This window comes from Clytia hemisphaerica, unplaced genomic scaffold (genome assembly GCF_902728285.1).
Source record: "Clytia hemisphaerica strain Z4C2 unplaced genomic scaffold, Clytia hemisphaerica genome assembly, whole genome shotgun sequence".
NCBI classification, from domain to species: domain Eukaryota; kingdom Metazoa; phylum Cnidaria; class Hydrozoa; order Leptothecata; family Clytiidae; genus Clytia; species Clytia hemisphaerica.
Window position 1 is genome coordinate 28,474 of NW_027103342.1, and position 17,434 is coordinate 45,907.

The following is a 17,434-nucleotide window of genomic DNA, read 5'->3' on the forward strand; positions in this document are numbered from 1 at the left end:
CGCATTCAAGGGCAGGTAACTGTGTTAAATTCTGATTAAGGCTCGATTGATATAGTCCATAAGCAATTTCTCGTTCGAAGTAATCATCAAAACGAATCGACGGCCAATCGAGATATTCGACAAGAATTCCATAAACTTTGTACCTCCGATTAAATTCGAATGATATTCGATCAACCTCGAGTAAATACTCGAGCTTAAGTCTCTCCCCTAATCTTTTTTCCTCAACTCACCAAAGTATGTTCCAATAAAAAATGACAGGCTGACTATTTTAAACATTGCTCCTGAGGGAAAAAAATACTCGGCCAGGTACCGTTATCAAATATTTTTCTGAATCTTTGAACCCCGCTGTTGGTTTATATGGCTTTAGAAAGGTACTTTCATTTCTCTTTCAAAAATCATGCCGTTTTTGCCCCCTCAAAATAAAACGGTCAGGAGATATGACCAAAATTGTTGGACTAGTTTTGAAGTATTTTATTTATTCAGGACGCATATATGCTTCTTTCGGGCTTGAAGGGTTAAACTTCTCTAGTAAACTGGATGCTACATTCTTTCCTATTAGCATACTGGAGAAAAATTTGTGCGGTTTAATGTGCTAATATTCCAATGGTATTTTTGAAAATATATTTGGGAAAATTTCCTCTTTTTGAGAGTGTTTAAAAGCAAGCTTACGTCTAAAATAGCGATCAGAGGCTTTTTGACGCCCTCCTCCCTCTTAAAAATAATATCGTCCGCTGCAAGGGTGGACAGCGATACTGCGTCATCTCGACCCTGACCTTTGCACAAAGAGAAGTATATTATTAAATGGTGTTCTCTGAAATACTTTCGTATACTTACAGCGACTAGCGGTTTATTTTGATTCAGCCGTTAACTTCAAAATTTTAATTGTAACCGTGATTTATTACTTTTGTGGGTTGATTCAACCGTGTGTCTACAATTAAAAAATCAAACGATATTTAGTCTTCATCAATGTTATTCCGCTAAGGCATAGCTTCTCGCTGTCTTAATATAATATACCTTTTCGACTGTAGTCACGTGGTCAGGCGCGTGCCACTTTATTATTTAATTTACCAGCCTAAACTCAATCCAATCATTTTTTACACTTTTTTCAATTGTCTTTAGGTGCGAAAAAAGACCGGGGCGGTTTTAGGGTGGTAAAACGGACAAAAAATGCCCGCGCGACAATTGGCGGTTATGGTCGAAAAGGTATATTATTTCAATTTTGAAAGTGAGTCTCTTTTCAGTAGATCAAAAAAAAATTTATTCCGCTACTGAGAATTGCAGGTTTAATGTAAACCCTCAAACATAAAATCATCGTTTTTTCTTTAGTGAATTTCTTACCATACGTATAAACATACATTTCAGCAAATCCTTAACCCAGTGATTTGTTGTTATAATCTCGTTGCGCAAATTGATGGTTTGATTCCTCCGAATACAATGTCTGGACGCGGCTTAGGCTTAGATTTTGGGACTTGGCCCTCAAGTTTTTGTTTCCTACAACGGCCACATAGTACAAGAAAAAATGCTAAGGAAGTATTTAATTAAGATAAAGTACCTCCCCCCCTCTTTTTTTTTGAGTGTAGCAGCGTGTTAGAAATTTTTTCCCTGTTGATAATTTCAGCTTTTATATATTAGTCGATGTCGTATTTCTAAGCTACACGCTTTTTGCGTTTTTTTTCAAACTGAACGCTTTTAGCTTGTTCTTAAGATTCTTACATTTTTCATTGTTGTCTTCAGGATTTTGTAAACGATTTCTGGAATCTGAAGCTTGAATTGTTCTTAAATTTATTCTCATTTGTTTCCCGAAATTTGGCTTGTGCTCTTATAAAAACCATGTATTGTATATCTGAAATGGACATTTTGCTTCTAGAAAATAGACCTTATCGGAGTTTTTTATATTAAAAAAAAACGATGCATTGTGGGATTGTTTCGAGTGTATTACAATAAAAATCTCTTAGGAATTCCTCGAGGGAATTCTATTGTAATACACTCGAAACAATCCCACGATGCATCGCTTTTTTAGAAAAATCAAAAACTCTATTGTCCCACACTAAATTTGACCAACATCGAGATTAGGCATACAAAACCTTTTTTTATTCTTTGATCAATCCTAAACATAGATACAGTGGAACCTCTGATTAGCGGACACCATCGGGGAAAGGGGTTAGTGTCCGCTAATTAGAAGTGTCCGCCTTTTAGAAACTTTTGATCTCGGAGCTCCAATTTTGAAATTAGGCCATCCCAGGGTGTCGAAAATACAAAATTGGGGTCTAAAGTACTTATCTGCAGACCTAGGCCATAGAAGAGCTCGAGTGACTGGCAAGAGGTTAAATCGAGGTGGTAGGTACGGACTTGAAGTACCAGTGATTTATGATTTCTTTGGCCCACCTAAATTCGTTGAATGGGTCAAGGGAAAACTGGAAATTTGTAGAAATAATTTGAATAATAAGACTAATAAGTGCTTGAAATAAAAATATCTAAAAATATTTTTTTCGATTTTGGACGTCTCTGACCCGTTTGATATTCAATGTCCGCTAATTGGAGAGCTAAAATAGGGGTTTTGGCCATTCCGTGCGAAAAGATTTGTCCGCTAATCAGAGGGTCCGCTAATTGAGTGTCCGCCTTTTAGAAACTTTTTTATGAGGATTTGACTAGGAAACGGCCGGGGAAAATGAAATTGTCCGCTAATCAGAGGTGTCCGCCTTTTAGAGTGTCCGTTAATTAGAGGTTTTACTGTATACCTTAATATACGAAGATTACTAGGCAAGTATTCAACGGCTTTGAAATTAACACTCCAAAAATCAACACGAATTTTATTGCTTTTTCAAGGACACCATGCGGCTGGTTTTATTTAAGGGAGTTTTTTTTAACACGAAATTTTTCAATTTGTGCTTATAAAATGACTTCGTAAGTAATCTTCGTGTAATAAGGTTTATCTATGTTTAGGATTGCTCAAAGAGTTATTGTCTCTAACTCATACTGAGCATCAGCTTGGGATAATAATATTTACGCCCGGGGGGAGGGGGGTATTAGGGTTGCGAGCTAACGGGGGGGGTGCCGCCCGACTTTGAACTTTGGACCCTTACCGGGACTAAAGAGGAGAAAACAAAGGAAAATTTTGGGAATTTTGCGACCCTTAGCGGGACAAATTTGACCAAATTTCTATCTTTCAGGGGGTAAAAAGTTGAAATTTTCCTATTTTTCCGACCCTTAGTGGGACTGAAATTTGATTTTCTGATTTTTCCGACCCTTAGCGGGACTTTGGAAGTCCAAAAAAGGTACCCTTATGGGTAGTTATTTGCCTCCATTTGCCTAAGTACCCCCCCCCCCCCCGGGATTTACGCCAAAAATCCTGTTTATCTGTTTTTGACTTTTAATCTTAGAAAAGCCCAAAACAAGAAATATCGGCCAAAGTTTACTCCCACTCCCCTTATTTTCAGCAATTTAAGATCTCTTCTATGCAAACAAACAAACGCATTAACTCAACCCACTCCGCTCGCCACCAAAAAACGTAAATCTCCCATTACGCTTTTCCAAAATTCTTCCGAAACCAAGAAAAATCATTAAATCGTTTAACGACATTCTGATAAAAATCCAAAACTAATTGTTTATCACCAGTCAAAAATAACTGTGGGTGTTTTTTGATCTAATGACCTCTAGATTTTTGCAAGGTCAGCATCTTTGCATAGTATAAATAGAGGAGTGGAAAGCTTGGAGAATCATTCAAACTCAAACAGTCAACCAATAATCAACAACAACAACAACAACAAGGATTTCAGCACAAAGAGTAGCAACAAAATGGAAGGCACACTAAAGGTGAGTAACATGGGGATAACTTACGACTTAGGTAGTAACCAGTCCCGCCCATCCTCGTAACTATTCCCCAGACTTTTGGTTACATGGATTTCATAAGAACCAATTAAATCAAAGCCCTAAGTTCTTCTAAATTGCGTTTATATGTTCCAAATTCGAGTTTTGTTGTTTTTTTTGTTTTTAATTGTTTGGGTGATACCTTTGATAAATTAGTTATAAAAGGGTTTGCAAAGCATTTCAAAAATAAGCATGCTGTTTATAAAGTTGATATAAAGTTAAAGTATAAAGTTTTCATCAATTTCCAGGTATTAATGTTGGTCATGGCCGTCGCCAATCTTTTCCATTGTTCACCAGTCGTCGAGAAAGTCATCAAACAGAAAGAAACAGGCTCCGTCATGCTCCCAAGTGAAGAAATCAAAGTCTTGTCCGACTTAACAAAATATTTCAGTACTTTTACTGAAGATCTTCTCAGCTTCCGCAATGGTCACATGACGCAAACAGAATTGAAAGGCAAATATTTGAAGAAAACCAAACCTTTTCCAAAACGTTTAATGGGTTTGGTAAATGCAATCCATTCTTATTATTTGAAGAATTTGGATGAAGTTGCACCACCAGTGATCACTGAAAACAAAACATCAAGCAACCAAACATCTGTCAGTGGCGAGAAGATGAAGTCATTATCTTGTTATGATCAATACTGTATTAGTGGCCTAGACTGTGTTTCTTTTACATTCAACAACTATGTATGCCCACCCAACCCTAATGCTGTACTTTGTGAAACTGATTGGCAGTTCAGATGCTGAGGTCCAAACATTGCAGCTTACCTACGGTAAATATGATGAGTATCATTCTTTAGAATTTTTGTTGATCTGATGAACTTTTCTTGTATTTTTAGTATGTAAGGGTCAGAAGTGATTTTATTAACCATTATAATGAAACATCATACGACTGTAATATTCATTTATTGGATTCGTGCCACTTTTTACGGGCAATCGTATAATAATCGTTCTTATAAAATTTGATTTTTTTTTCTTTCTAGGACAATTTTGTGTACATTTTTTTATTCTTGATGTAGTTTTTTGTGTATTGTAAAATGTATAAACTCTCTTTTTTATATAGTAATCTTGAAAAAATATATCATTGCGGTGCTAGTTTACCGAAGGTTACTTCATGTCGTTCTTTTTGGATCTACCCCGGTGGAGGTCCTATAAATTAACCAGTGTTGTTCGTTCGTTCGTTCGTTCGTTCGTTCGTTCGTTCGTTCGTTCGTTCGTTCGTTCGTAGGGTAGAAAGTAGGGTACCATCATAGGTAAAAGATGGCTGAAGCAGATTTTTGTAAAATTTGTTGGCTCAAAAATGTTTATCTATAAGAATTACTATTAATAAGCATACCTCTATGTTCTTACTCTTAGGTGCCATATAAACGCCCCCCCCCCGCTTGTCAATCTTTGGAAAATTTTCCAGCCCCCGGACCTTATTAGGGCCCCCCCGTTTATTAATTCTTAAAATATTTTCAGCTGTCAAAGAGAAGACCCCTTATTTTGCTCTAATTAGCCTGATTTTAGCCTATATTTATCTTATTTTGGGTTTTCAGAAGTACAATTTCCAACCCCGGCAATTAGCCCCCCCCCCCCCGTTTATTAAAATCTCGAAGATTTTTGCAAAAAAGCGCATGTTTATCTATAAGAATCACTATTAATAAGCATACATCAATGTTCTTAGTCAAATTACTCAATTTTTTTATGAGATAGATGTTTTTTTTGCTCATGAGGGCTTACTTTTGAAGAATATGTGTGTTTAGACATGAAATTTTGGTTGCTTGGCGTGTTTTCATAAAAAAAACTGGTCAAATTCGATATTTTTTTATAATCACATTATCAATTACTTAGGTACTCTCGGGTACCTAATAGCCGGGGGGTTTGGAATAAGCAGGGGGGTTGGAAAAAATCTCAAAATTTAATAAGCCGGGGTGGTTGGAATAAAAATGTCCTGTGTGGAAAATGTTCGAAAAGGAGGCTAATACAGCAAAATTAGTGCAAAAGAGGGAACTTTCAAAAAAAATTTCCCAAAACTCAATAAGGGGGGGGGTTGGAATAAGAATGTCCTGGGTGGAAAATATTCGAAAAATTAATTAGCGCCCCCCCCCCCGGCTATTAGGTACCCGAGAGTATTACCTTATTGGAACTAATTTTCGCGGGTTTTAATTTTAGCGTTTTTCGCGGTTCGTCAAAATCGCGAAAATTTGATCCCGCGAACAATTTTGAGTGTCGAAAACCGCGAAAATTAATTCCCGCGAAATACAATTTTTTCCAATTTTATCGAAAAATTTGAAAAATCCCTAGGAAAATAAAAGAAATTTGTCCAAAATAATGAAAAACCGCGAAAATTAAAACCCGCGAAAATTCCAGAATGGAAAAAACCGCGAAAATTAAAACCCGCGAAATGCAATTTTTCAGATATTTTTTTTCGACCGCGAAAATTAGTTCCCGCGAAAATTAGTTCCAATAATAGCTTTTCTCGAGATTGGCTCTTTCATTCTTTATGATTTTTTGCACAAAGATGCATAACTATAAACCCTCGAATGTGACGGAGCTCACTTTTTTGCATGAAAGTAGGTAAAAGATGGCTCAAGCAGATTTTGAAAACGACCGTACGTTCGGCCAAAAATCAGGTCTCTAAAATCGGACCCTTACAGTGCAGGAAAAAATTGGCTGAAAGTCGACCCTTACAGTGCAGTTGTTCGAAATGTTTTGCCCTTTTTGGGGCAAAATTTTTTGAAATTTCTCAAATTTACCTCAAAATTTGGTATTTTCTCAAGTTTTACACCCTTACAGTGCACTTTTTCCCACTTGCTCACAAATCAACCCTTACAGTGCACTTTCCAAAGTCCAAAAAACCTAACCTTAAGGGTCGCACGTCTGGTAGGTCACTTACCTAGAGTGCCCCCCCCCCCTCGGGGTCCAGTGGATACGAGGTTTTTAGCTGAGGGTTTGGAATGAGATTTTCCTGGATCATAAAAAGATGTTCAAGAATCAAGAAATGACTAACTCGAGGGATATTCAACACCCCTTTTCTCACAGACAGGTAGGATTTTTTTTCAGCCATCGGGGATAAAAATAAAGGAATGAAACTGGATGGGGATTGATATTCCCATATTTTTATGATTTGGGATTTCAATTCTTTTCTTTTTGAGTCAGAAAATTCAGTGGAGATAAAAAGTGAAAGAAAATTTTCCACCGGAAACGATATTTCGGCCGCAATTTTTCCAATGGGTCTGTGAGAAGGAGGTGTTATTCACTAAGCGGCAAATCAACCTAACTTCACTTAACAATAGCGCTTCGTCATGCATACGTCATGATTATCACTTCTCATTTGACCGAAATTCAATCCCACAATCCTTTTCGTCTTATTTCAAAAGTCGTGAAAGTTATTACTTGTTCTTTGTAATTGAGTGTAATTTGCGTGCAAGCGTAATAAACGCAAAGGGTGATGGGATTGAATTTCAGTCAAACATAAAAATCAATGTCTATTTTTAGATTCGCGACGGTATGCTATTGAAGCACGTGATCTTTTTTTATAAGAATAAGGTCTCAAAACTTAGCTGAAATCTGATTTAAAAGTTCAATAATGCTGGGAATATAGCCTCCCACCTCCAAATCGAACTATCCAATGAAATAAAGTGCAATCTACATCAAAATACAAGTTCGGGCGAGAAAGTCGCTTTTGGTCTATACTTGTTAAATGTAATCGATATTTGGATCTGGGAGGGCGTATAGAATTTCAGGCTATATTCTGAGCCTTATTGGACCATTCTTGAACTTTTGGATCCTCAGATCCTTAAGCTCATAAGTCTTAAGTGTCATGTTAAATCTCTACTCTTCCAAACTAAGTTAGAGCGCTTCAAAATCGTTTGTGGCTATAACATTTCGTGGGAATTTCCCCTTTTTCTCCAATATTTTGACCTTGATTATGGAAGTACTAAATTTGCAATTTTCACCCGAACTTTAAATTCTCGAAACTTTAAATACTCAAAAATCTCAATATATATGGAATTTCGACCATGTAATCATACAAATTAAGGATTGGTTTAGAAAACTTTGTACTTTGGATGGTCTTCCTTTTGAAATTTCAGGAAAATTACACTAGTGATTACACAGAAAATGCTTTTTTTAAGGAAAAATACTGACCAGCCTGTAAAATGACTACCTTGCAAGTGACCAAGTTAAAGTTTTTTCTTTATGTATGGTCAATATCATTTAGTATGGTCAAAAATTGACTCCGCTATTTATAATAACCCACGCCCTCTAATGTCTCATTGCAACTTATCTAGCCAATAAACTTTTGCTAGACTTTGGGACAAGCTGGAGTTTTTACAAGCTCTTATTTGATTTGGTTGGTCGTTAAGATGTAATAAAAGAATCTTATTACTTTTTCTAAAGAACGCGTCATCTCTATCACTTTAAATGACCAATTAGTGAAGTATCTTGTAAAAACTCCAAGGCATCTCTAGACTTTACATCTTGAACTTGTATTGGAAGTACAAACTTTAAAGAATCGAAATTTTGATGTTTCCATATCTATTTCATACTGGTGTATTTCACACAAACCAACTTTCAAAATGACATAAATATCACATATCAAATTCCAAAATCTATATCAATACTTTTATACTATCAAAGTGGGGTGTGATAAAAACGATCGAACAAAATTACTTTCACTGGTTTAAATCTCATAAGTAAAAAAAAGCATCATTGGGATCATCATACTGCCCCCAAATTGTCGAACTAAACTTTTGTAGCATTTGTCAATATATTGATCATTCATTTTAATCTTTTTCAAAATAATCATAGGAAAAATTAAAACAACAAAGAAAAGAAAAGGAATTAGCCAAAATAATCCTGATTTTACAAAAGCTCCAATGAAAGATACACTGAGTATAGAAATCTAATTAATCTTGAACGCTTTTTTTCTGTGATCTACAAACATGTTGGTCTATAATTCATCCTTGGTCCCATACTCCATGGGGAACATTTTGTAAAGTTCATGAAATAATTCAAAATCTTCACTAAACGTCTCCTCCAAATCAAGTTCAATCTCATCATCTTTTCCCGCATTTCTGACGTCATCACTACTTTTCGGCTTCCTTACTTTTGGTAATTCCTTGAAATGATTTTTATGTAGCAAATACAAGAAGTGTACAAGGAAAGGATACTCAGATGGACCGTTTAACTGGCCTTGGTAAATGTAATTCTTCAAGCGAGGCTGTGACGTCACATTCTCTATAATGTATCCACTGAAGTGTGGTAGTGATTTTATTGCGTAGGCGTTTAAAGCGTTTTTGGTTGGTCTTGAAATCACTCCAAATTGAAAAAGACTTGAATATTTCAAAGCTAACGCTCGAATTTCAATGGGTGGTTCTTTGTTTTCTATAAAGATAAAATATCATTTGATTAGAGGAATTATGAAAAGATTTAAATTTCATGTTATACCCCTTTCTCACTAGCGTGCACCTCACTAAAACCCGGGATTTTTCATCTCGTTTCTTAGTGAGTTTCACTTTGACGATTTTCGAAAAATAGAAAGCCTTTCAAGTGTTTTGACGCAAATTCGATTCTTTTGCTACAACAGGAGCTTCGAAAATTAAAAGTGACGTCAAAAATTCGAATGTTTAGAGCCCGAAAACCCGGTTTAGAGCCCGAAAAACCAGGGTTTGTGTCCATGGATAACAACCCCTTCTGACTGACCCAGTGGGATCTTTTTAGCCAGGGGGAGTAAAAATAACGCTTTAACACTCGATAGAGTTTGATATTCCCATGTTTTTATGGCTGGGGATTTAAATTCCCTTGTTTTCTAGCCAGAAAATTCACTGAGGATGGAATTAATAATTTTCAATGAGGATTTGCTTATTTGATTATTTTCAGCGGGTACAACAATTAAAGTATAACTTATTCCACTGAAGACGATATTTTAGTCTATTTTTCCAGTGGGATGGGGGACCAGCGGGTCTGTGAGAAGGGGGTGTTCTAAATTATGTCCTTTAAAGGGACATAAAAGTACTATCGAACTTTGTAAACAAACCGTATGAAGTGGGATACAAAATCAAAACAAATGTCACGTGTCAAAATCAAAACAAATATGGCTGATTTTTGATTGTTTCTATTGTTTCACAAGTTTGTTTTGGACATGTGATTTTAATTGTTCTCTTTAATGACACGTGGTTCGCGCAATGTTTACTACTTTTATGTCCCTTTAAAACCGAGCGAGAGGTTGGGCCAAAAAGAGATGGATTACCTGTAAAGTAGATGACAGGGAATTTGATTGGTCGAGTCATAAAAATCTTTTGAAAGAATGCACGTAATTGTGAATTCGTCCCATCCACATTCGAATCCAATCGGGTTGTGATATCGGGGATAAATTCCGAAACGATCTTCAAAGCCTCATTTAGATTCACAGCATGTTTTTGTTTCGTTTGTTTTGAACGTTTTGAGCCGTATGGGAAAATAATGAAGTTTGTTTCTTTGGCTAAACTGCTCTGAAACAGAATGAAAAGCAGCTTGTTAGGTTATCGGTCAGAGCGGCAAAAATCCTGAAAATTTTTAATTTTGGCGAGAACTTAATTTGACGATTGATGAATTTTTTTAATTTTGGTGGGAACTAATTTTGGCGAAAGACAGCGTAAATCTGTTCTACTTTGCCTTATTTGAGGCGTTATTTGTGAACTCAAGAAGTTATTTAGGCAAAATACCAAAAAATTTAATTTTGGCGAGAACTTATTTTGGCGAGTGAGCAAATTATTTAATTTTGGTGGGAACTAATTTCGCCAAATTCGCCAAAATTAGTTCCGGCCAAAATAAGTTCCCTTAAGGTAGTCTTATCTGTGTAGGCCTTGATTACAGTTTGTTCTTTTGATTGTTTGGACACTGGGGTGTGGGTCTTGTCACGTGACATGGTCTACTTAAAGCTCATTAGCTATCGCACGCCATTAGGGTTTATTGCTCGGACCCTTTCTGTTTATTGGGATATACAGTATGTATGGAAAAAGAATATCAGATGAAAGGGAAAATCTTCATAATTCGTTTTATAGTTTATCTATAACACTCTTTATGAATTTATTTATATCTTAAATTTCACTTTTGAAAAACAAATTACATATAAGATTTAAGTACACTATGTCACGTGACAAGACCTACATTTCAATGACCAAACAAGTACAAAAACAAACTGTAATCAAGGCATCGAGACTAGACTGGAGTCGTTATAATCATGATAATACAGTAATATAAATGAAAGTATAATAGCCGCATTCTTTTTCACCGTCCAACATGATTTAGTAATATAGGATATATAATGATATCATTCATTAGAGAAAGGGAAATCCGGCGAACCTTGCATTTTGCAGACGCTAGGAAAAAGACATCAGTGTAGGCTTAGCTTTACACAAAGGTCAACATCGACATTCTTTGGAGAAAGATATTTTAAAATTTTGGTCACTTACATCTAAAATTGTGCCTATCTGTCTTCTTTCAATCTGCGCAGCGTTGAATATTCCTCTATAAAGGTCCTCAGTATGTACAATTTCTCTTTGTTGATTCTCTGTCTGATGGATTGAAACTAACCAAACTTTTTCATTTTGTAAAATGTTTTCTTCAAGATCTTCTTGTGTTTTCAATTCCAAGATTTGACAATTTGTTATTGTTGATAACGTTGAATAGATTGTGATTGTTAGAATGATTCGTCGTACCTAATGTTTATAATGAAGAAAACTGTGAAATGCTGTTTAGGTAATTAAACTCCAGAAGGTTAATTAGGTAAAATTAAGTACGGGGACACTGCTGGTTTGCCTCCTTTTCAGACTTTGATAAAATCTGACAATCTTATAAATTTACCAGAGTTGACTTTTGATGAAATATTTCAGATTTTGCATTTGACAGGCCTAATTGTTTTCTATTATGGTGAAAATCTTTTTAATGAGGGTCTTATTTTTTACCAAAAATTGATATTTAGATAAGAGCCCGTTCAAACTGTAACGGTGGCCTACCTCTGCTGGCTGTGAAGGTCCGTGCCTTAGACGAATACATTTTAACAGCTTTGTTACCCACCCTTATTTCCACTAGGAAATTAGGCTGAAAATCACTTTATCGCTTCATTTTATTCTCCCTGGTTAAACACGTTCCTCATTGGGTCTAGAGAAAGTGATGCTTTTCGCTTTGTACTGTGGAAAAACACTAACAAGGTGAAATATAATTAAAACGAGTAAAGATTTAAGATTTTTAAATTCACATAAAACCTAATAGCAATAAAAGAATTATCCGAAAGTTACTTTGAACAAGCACGAAAATATCACTTACGCAAGCCATGATGAGATAATCAAACACGTAAAAAAAATTTACGTGGGTTGATATATGTTTCACTTCACTAATAAAAAATCTTCTTAAAAAATCATTTCACAAAATATTTCATTACCAACGAATAACATTACCGCGAAAAACTCATACCAAAATTTTTACCGTCATCTGAATGTCCTGTGGTACGTTCTATGGAACCTTACACACCGTCAAACTATTAACGATTCTGTAAAGTCAAATATTAGGCCAGATGAAGCAAAGAAATATTTTCATCTTCTTTGATTTTAATAGTGTTCTTCAAAGTCAAATGTTGATTCATTGGAATCGATATTTTTCATCCATTGAAATCGATTATTGATTATTGGTCATTGACATTTTAAAGAAACCCTTTTACTAAAATCGAAAATATTTGTATTATTTGCTTTTAAAACCAGGATATTAGCTCTTGTTCAGTTAATGATTACCTAGGTCGAAAAATCTTTTACCTAGTGGATAGAAAATTATGTGATCAAAATCGTTTCTTCCCTATGTGGAAACTTGTCCTGCTTAAAGGCAAATGCAGATTTGTAATTAAGTTCGAGGACTCCCTGAAAGCCTAATGAACCTATCAACCCTTGTCGGCTTTTTAAGGGACTGGTTATGAATTTACAAGGATGAACATTGGTTCCCTGCTACAGCACAACTAAATCAGAGACATTTTCTCGAGTTTCTGCAGTGGAGAACAAACTCAACCTCATCCCCGTGTATAAGAACATAAGGCTTCAATGGCCAGAATGCTAAGAACAAATTAAGAACATTTCAAGGCTTTGCAGACTGGCGAAACAGCCGATTTTATAGGGAAATGGGTAAAAAGGATCACAAAATCGAAAAATAAGAACATTTTAAGATCATTTTTAGGCTTAAAACCCCAAAAAGTTAAGAACATCCGAAGGCTTCAAAAATTTTGGATGTTCGTTATAAAAAAAAACGTGTAAACAATAATGAGCCGAATTCCATTCAGTAAAATCATGTTCGACTGAAAACGAATGAAATTTTATGAATTTTATTGCAACAAATTTACACAATATTATATGAGAACCTCTATATTGAGATAGGTGTATCGACAAACTTTGAAAGTTTCTCAAAATAAAAGAACTGACTTTTCATAAAAACGGCAAACCATTCGAGTGAAAAGATTTTTTGTTCACACTTTCAAAACGGGAAAAAAAGATGGACAAACTTCAACAAGACTTATACTGTCATCCTCCTCGTTGCTGTTTTCGCATGTTGCTATGGTGACAATAAATGTGTCATTTTGAATGATGTTAATGGCTGTAGTACACCAATCAAATCTGATCAAATACCATACAGAGTTCGATTTACGCCTGCTTGTAACTCACACGATGCTTGCTACAGATGCGTAAGTAGAAACATTTCGAAATCACAATTGACTCCCCCTTATTCGACTCAAAGGACCGATTATTATGAATGCGATAATGAGATGGTTCAAAAATGTTTTTGTAAAATATTTAAAAAACCCTGCATAAGTTTTACTTGCCATTTTTGATCGTTGTTTTACCTAAAACATACTACCCTAATGTTAACTTAACTCGAGATTTGGGTCAAGGACTCTGACCATAAGCAGAAAATTGAAGATAAAACATTTGCTTTAGGTTCTTTGACATTTTAACAAAAACTGACTTTCACAAGTTGTTTTGCAAAGAATTGATTTATTTTAAATTTTTTGGAAAATTTTTCTAAATCGATGTATCAAAGATTATGACTGTTAATGAGAATTAAAAATAGAGGATGAAGAATTGGGCAAAAGCCAATATTTTCAAGATTTTGAGACAAAGAAGCTTTTTCAAAAATTCTCCGAAAATCCATTTTTTGGTTCGGGTAAAGATACACCATCTACCGCAAAATAATTTTCAAAATGTTTATTCTGATCGCCAAAAATAAGGTCTTAAAGCCGAAATACTCTTCTTCAATTTATATTTTGTACATGTCTAACATGCCGCAATTAGGAAAAATTTACTATGGTCAGAGCCCTTAATGTATAATAAAATGCCGTTTTCCGTCGAAAAAGTGTTGACCTACTTCGAGTATAGAACTGCAATAAATTCTTATCACCGATTTTGATTTGCTGGAATTTAGAAACTGTATCCAAACTGTTAAGACTAAATCACGGAGGGACGCTATAGCGGAGTAACCATTGATAGAAAAAAGAAACTTTTTCTATATCTTTAGGGACAAATGTACAACTGGACTCAAAGTGATTGTGATAATGGTTTCTTGAACAAAATGAAAGCTGTTTGTGTCAACCAACCCGATCAAACAGCATTCAGTGTATACGCTAGCACCAAAGGTAAAGATTTTCAACCTTCTTGTATACCTGCTATACGTTTAATTATTAAATCAGTCGACGCTCTCTAATTCGACATCCTACTATTCGATAATACCATTATTCGATAATATTGAAAGTCACCGTTTACAAGAAATGCCATAAACGACGCTCTCTATTCAATGATCGAATCAAATCGAATAATAGAGCATCCACTGTACTTGCAACACGTAAAATCGAAACTTTGAGGCCGAGGCACGACCCTGTGTTTTACCGTGAATAGCACAGGTCAAAATCATATATTGACGCTGTGCCGACGAATCGAGATTCTATTCAGCGCGCAATCAACGAAGACAAAAGTGACCATGACGACCATCCAAGATCTTGGATGAGGTTCAAAGTTGATATTTTTATTCCCGTCGTTGAAAACACAACTTACAAAAAGTCATCAATGCTTTGTAAAAAGAGTCAGTGATAGAGAATCATAACATAAAGTCTGTCTATTATTTTAATTCAATTAAAGTGCCATTTCCATAATTAAAAGTTTAGTAATTATTGTTATACATTTGGGGATCATGTAAAAGATTTCTTTCGAAATAAACTCATTTCAATTACACTTGGAGGTTTCTGGGGAATTCGTAAATACAGGGTGTCCCTAATTAAAGTATCGAGTTTGAACATGCGATTGAGTAGAAAAGTTTGTGTGTGTTATCGCTAAAATATAAGAACGTTCTCCATCACACAGGCTTATTACAAAAGGTAGTTACAACGTATAAATTAATCGTAATGACAAAGAAAAAAGAGGGAGAGCTTAAAATACAATTTTGTGAACACGCACATAAAACTTTCTACTCATAGTTGTGTTTCGACTCGATACTTTAATTAGGGACACCCTGTAGTAAACTGCATACTGATACAGTCTGCTAGACATTAATATGGTAATATTTGCTCTTCATCTTTGATTTTTTCTACAGTGATTAGATTGACACATGCGCAATAAAATTTCTATTATTTGTCTTCAGAGGTTAATATATATTTTGAAAACTTAACCTCTGATACTTAGGGTACCTGTGTTTGGCTAAGTTTTACATTTTTGTATGAATTAATGGATACACTCTGTCTCGGTGACCCTGAGAGCTTTTCTATTGACTGGGAACAGATTGAAGGAGCTAATAGGCAAATGAGGATTGAGAAATATGTTTAAATGTTATTGATTTATGGCTAGCTCTCAAATTCTCAGTGCTTTTTACCAAACGCAAAACAACGTTCATGTGACATTCATAACGTCTAAATAACGTTATTTGAATGTTAAAACAACGTTGTGTGCCAGCTGGGTCACCAATAATGAATGAGGTCTGTGTTTAGTTTTTTCAATGGTGATTACAGGATATTTTTTTCTCAACACACCGAGGTAAGTTTTTGGCTAATTTTTGCACTGGGTAGGGGCTCCAACGCAAACCCAATCTGCAATACATGATATAAAAAGATATAATCTGAAAACACTTCGACATTATTGCAATTATGTTTTCTTTTTTCTTTTTCAGGAAAAATGATGTCCTATCTCGAATTCTTCAAACGCATTTACGACGGATACAAAAAAGCCACTCAAAACGGAACCAAAGCTGAAGCGCAAAGAGTCTGGGACGAGTGTCAAAAACTCTTATCAGTATTTAGACAATGGATCAAAGCTTCTCAGGAGTTCCGAAATGTCTATTGGGGGCCCAAGGATATTATCATGCAGTCCGTGCTTTTGGTATCTACGCTTATCGGCATAGTAATCTTAAAGGTTTTTGTAAAGATAAATGTGCAAAGGATTTAGCTAACCCATTCTAAAGAGAATTTATTATACTGTGTTTACTTGATTTTTACTTTAACCCTCTAAGTGCCACGGTCCTGTGTATTATCCGACATTGGCACTTAAAGGGTTAACATATTTCACTACACATAACCAACTGTAACATATTGTAGCATGTACCGAACTCTGCTACTTGAGAAAATTATTTCAGTGAGGCAGCAATTTTATAACCTTTTAATTTAACGAGAATTAACTTTGTCGAACGGCACCGTATGTTGATTTTTTGCCTATCGATGATTGTTTCAGAGAAAAATTAGGGTTTATTTAAAAATCATTAAAATAATTAAATTTGGCGTGGAATTTCTTTTATTTTTTCATGAACTTTTTTTCGAGACCTAATTTGCGAATTACCGTATTTCGATGTAGCAACAGCAAGCCTTTCGAGCCCCCCCTCAGATGAAGATGCGGCGCCCTATGGGCGTGATTTCCGAACGGGAACTTTATCATAGCGTCTCCAATCTCACTTCCAGTGTCGCTCACGAGTCACTCAGGTTTTTTATCTGGCGATTTAGTACAGATTTTCAATCCCGTCGGCGTCCAGGTGCCTTTGTAACTGAAGTCTGTAGTCCAGTAGAACCTCAGTTTGCAGAGTGTGGCACGTTTGCTCGAGATCTCGATTGCACAACTCGAAAAAGTCGTTCCGCTCCAGAGTTCCGCTATTTTTAGCAATATTCTGCCTTTTTTGGCCAATTTCCGAGGTATAGGTGCACCTTGTCCCTACCAAAATTTATCAGGTGCGCTCTTCCAGTGCGAAACTTTGTATTTCCGAATTTTTCCTCGAGAGCCTAGATTATTGGTGCAGTGGAGCTGGCCCAGTGAAATCCCAACGATTTCATTTCAAAGCCTCTTAAGTTGTTATGATTCCTCAAATATTGTTGTGCATATCTCTAGTTCAAGGTAGATAAGGACGATCAGAGGGGATTCCATAGAAGTTAGGGGCAACTCTTAGACAAAGGAGCAGGTTGTGGAAATTAGACCAAGTTCATACGTTACTGTTTTGCTTCGTTCTGGTATGATTTTCGTTACAGATAGCGTCTGTTCATATTGGTTTTGGAACGTTTCGGAGAAAGAAAACAGAGTAGTTCCGTTCCGATGAAAAAA

The 17,434-nt window shown here is 35.6% G+C and overlaps 3 protein-coding genes across 3 annotated transcripts; 2 read left to right on the forward strand and 1 right to left on the reverse strand.

The window, feature by feature from the left end:
* The first annotated feature begins 3,706 nt into the window (after positions 1-3,706).
* LOC136818422 (uncharacterized) lies at positions 3,707-4,976 on the forward strand. Its single transcript, XM_067074761.1, has 2 exons — positions 3,707-3,813; positions 4,116-4,976. Exons 1-2 carry the CDS (start codon positions 3,796-3,798, stop codon positions 4,611-4,613), a joined length of 516 nt encoding a protein of 171 aa, XP_066930862.1. The 5' UTR covers positions 3,707-3,795; the 3' UTR covers positions 4,614-4,976.
* A 3,642-nt stretch (positions 4,977-8,618) lies between these two features.
* Positions 8,619-12,432, reverse strand: LOC136818492 (uncharacterized). The gene is made up of 4 exons (XM_067074831.1): positions 12,159-12,432; positions 11,306-11,551; positions 10,102-10,342; positions 8,619-9,236 (listed from the first exon to the last, which is right to left on the reverse strand). The coding sequence occupies exons 1-4, from the start codon at positions 12,165-12,167 to the stop codon at positions 8,803-8,805; spliced, it is 930 nt and encodes a 309-aa protein (XP_066930932.1). The 5' UTR covers positions 12,168-12,432; the 3' UTR covers positions 8,619-8,802.
* Positions 12,433-13,337: 905 nt separating this feature from the next.
* Positions 13,338-16,331, forward strand: LOC136818499 (uncharacterized). The gene is made up of 3 exons (XM_067074843.1): positions 13,338-13,554; positions 14,385-14,502; positions 16,023-16,331. Exons 2-3 carry the CDS (start codon positions 14,391-14,393, stop codon positions 16,295-16,297), a joined length of 387 nt encoding a protein of 128 aa, XP_066930944.1. The 5' UTR covers positions 13,338-13,554; positions 14,385-14,390; the 3' UTR covers positions 16,298-16,331.
* Positions 16,332-17,434: the final 1,103 nt, after the last annotated feature.

Coding starts and splice junctions, on each gene's coding strand:
- LOC136818492 (XM_067074831.1), bottom strand. Junction 10,343..11,305: donor AGATAGGCACAATTTTAGAT/GTAAGTGACCAA, acceptor ATTCTGTTTCAG/AGCAGTTTAGCCAAAGAAAC. Junction 9,237..10,101: donor CCCTGTCATCTACTTTACAG/GTAATCCATCTC, acceptor TTATCTTTATAG/AAAACAAAGAACCACCCATT.
- LOC136818499 (XM_067074843.1), top strand. CDS start 14,391: ATGTACAACTGGACTCAAAGTGATTGTGATAATGGTTTCTTGAACAAA. Junction 14,503..16,022: donor TGTATACGCTAGCACCAAAG/GTAAAGATTTTC, acceptor TTTCTTTTTCAG/GAAAAATGATGTCCTATCTC.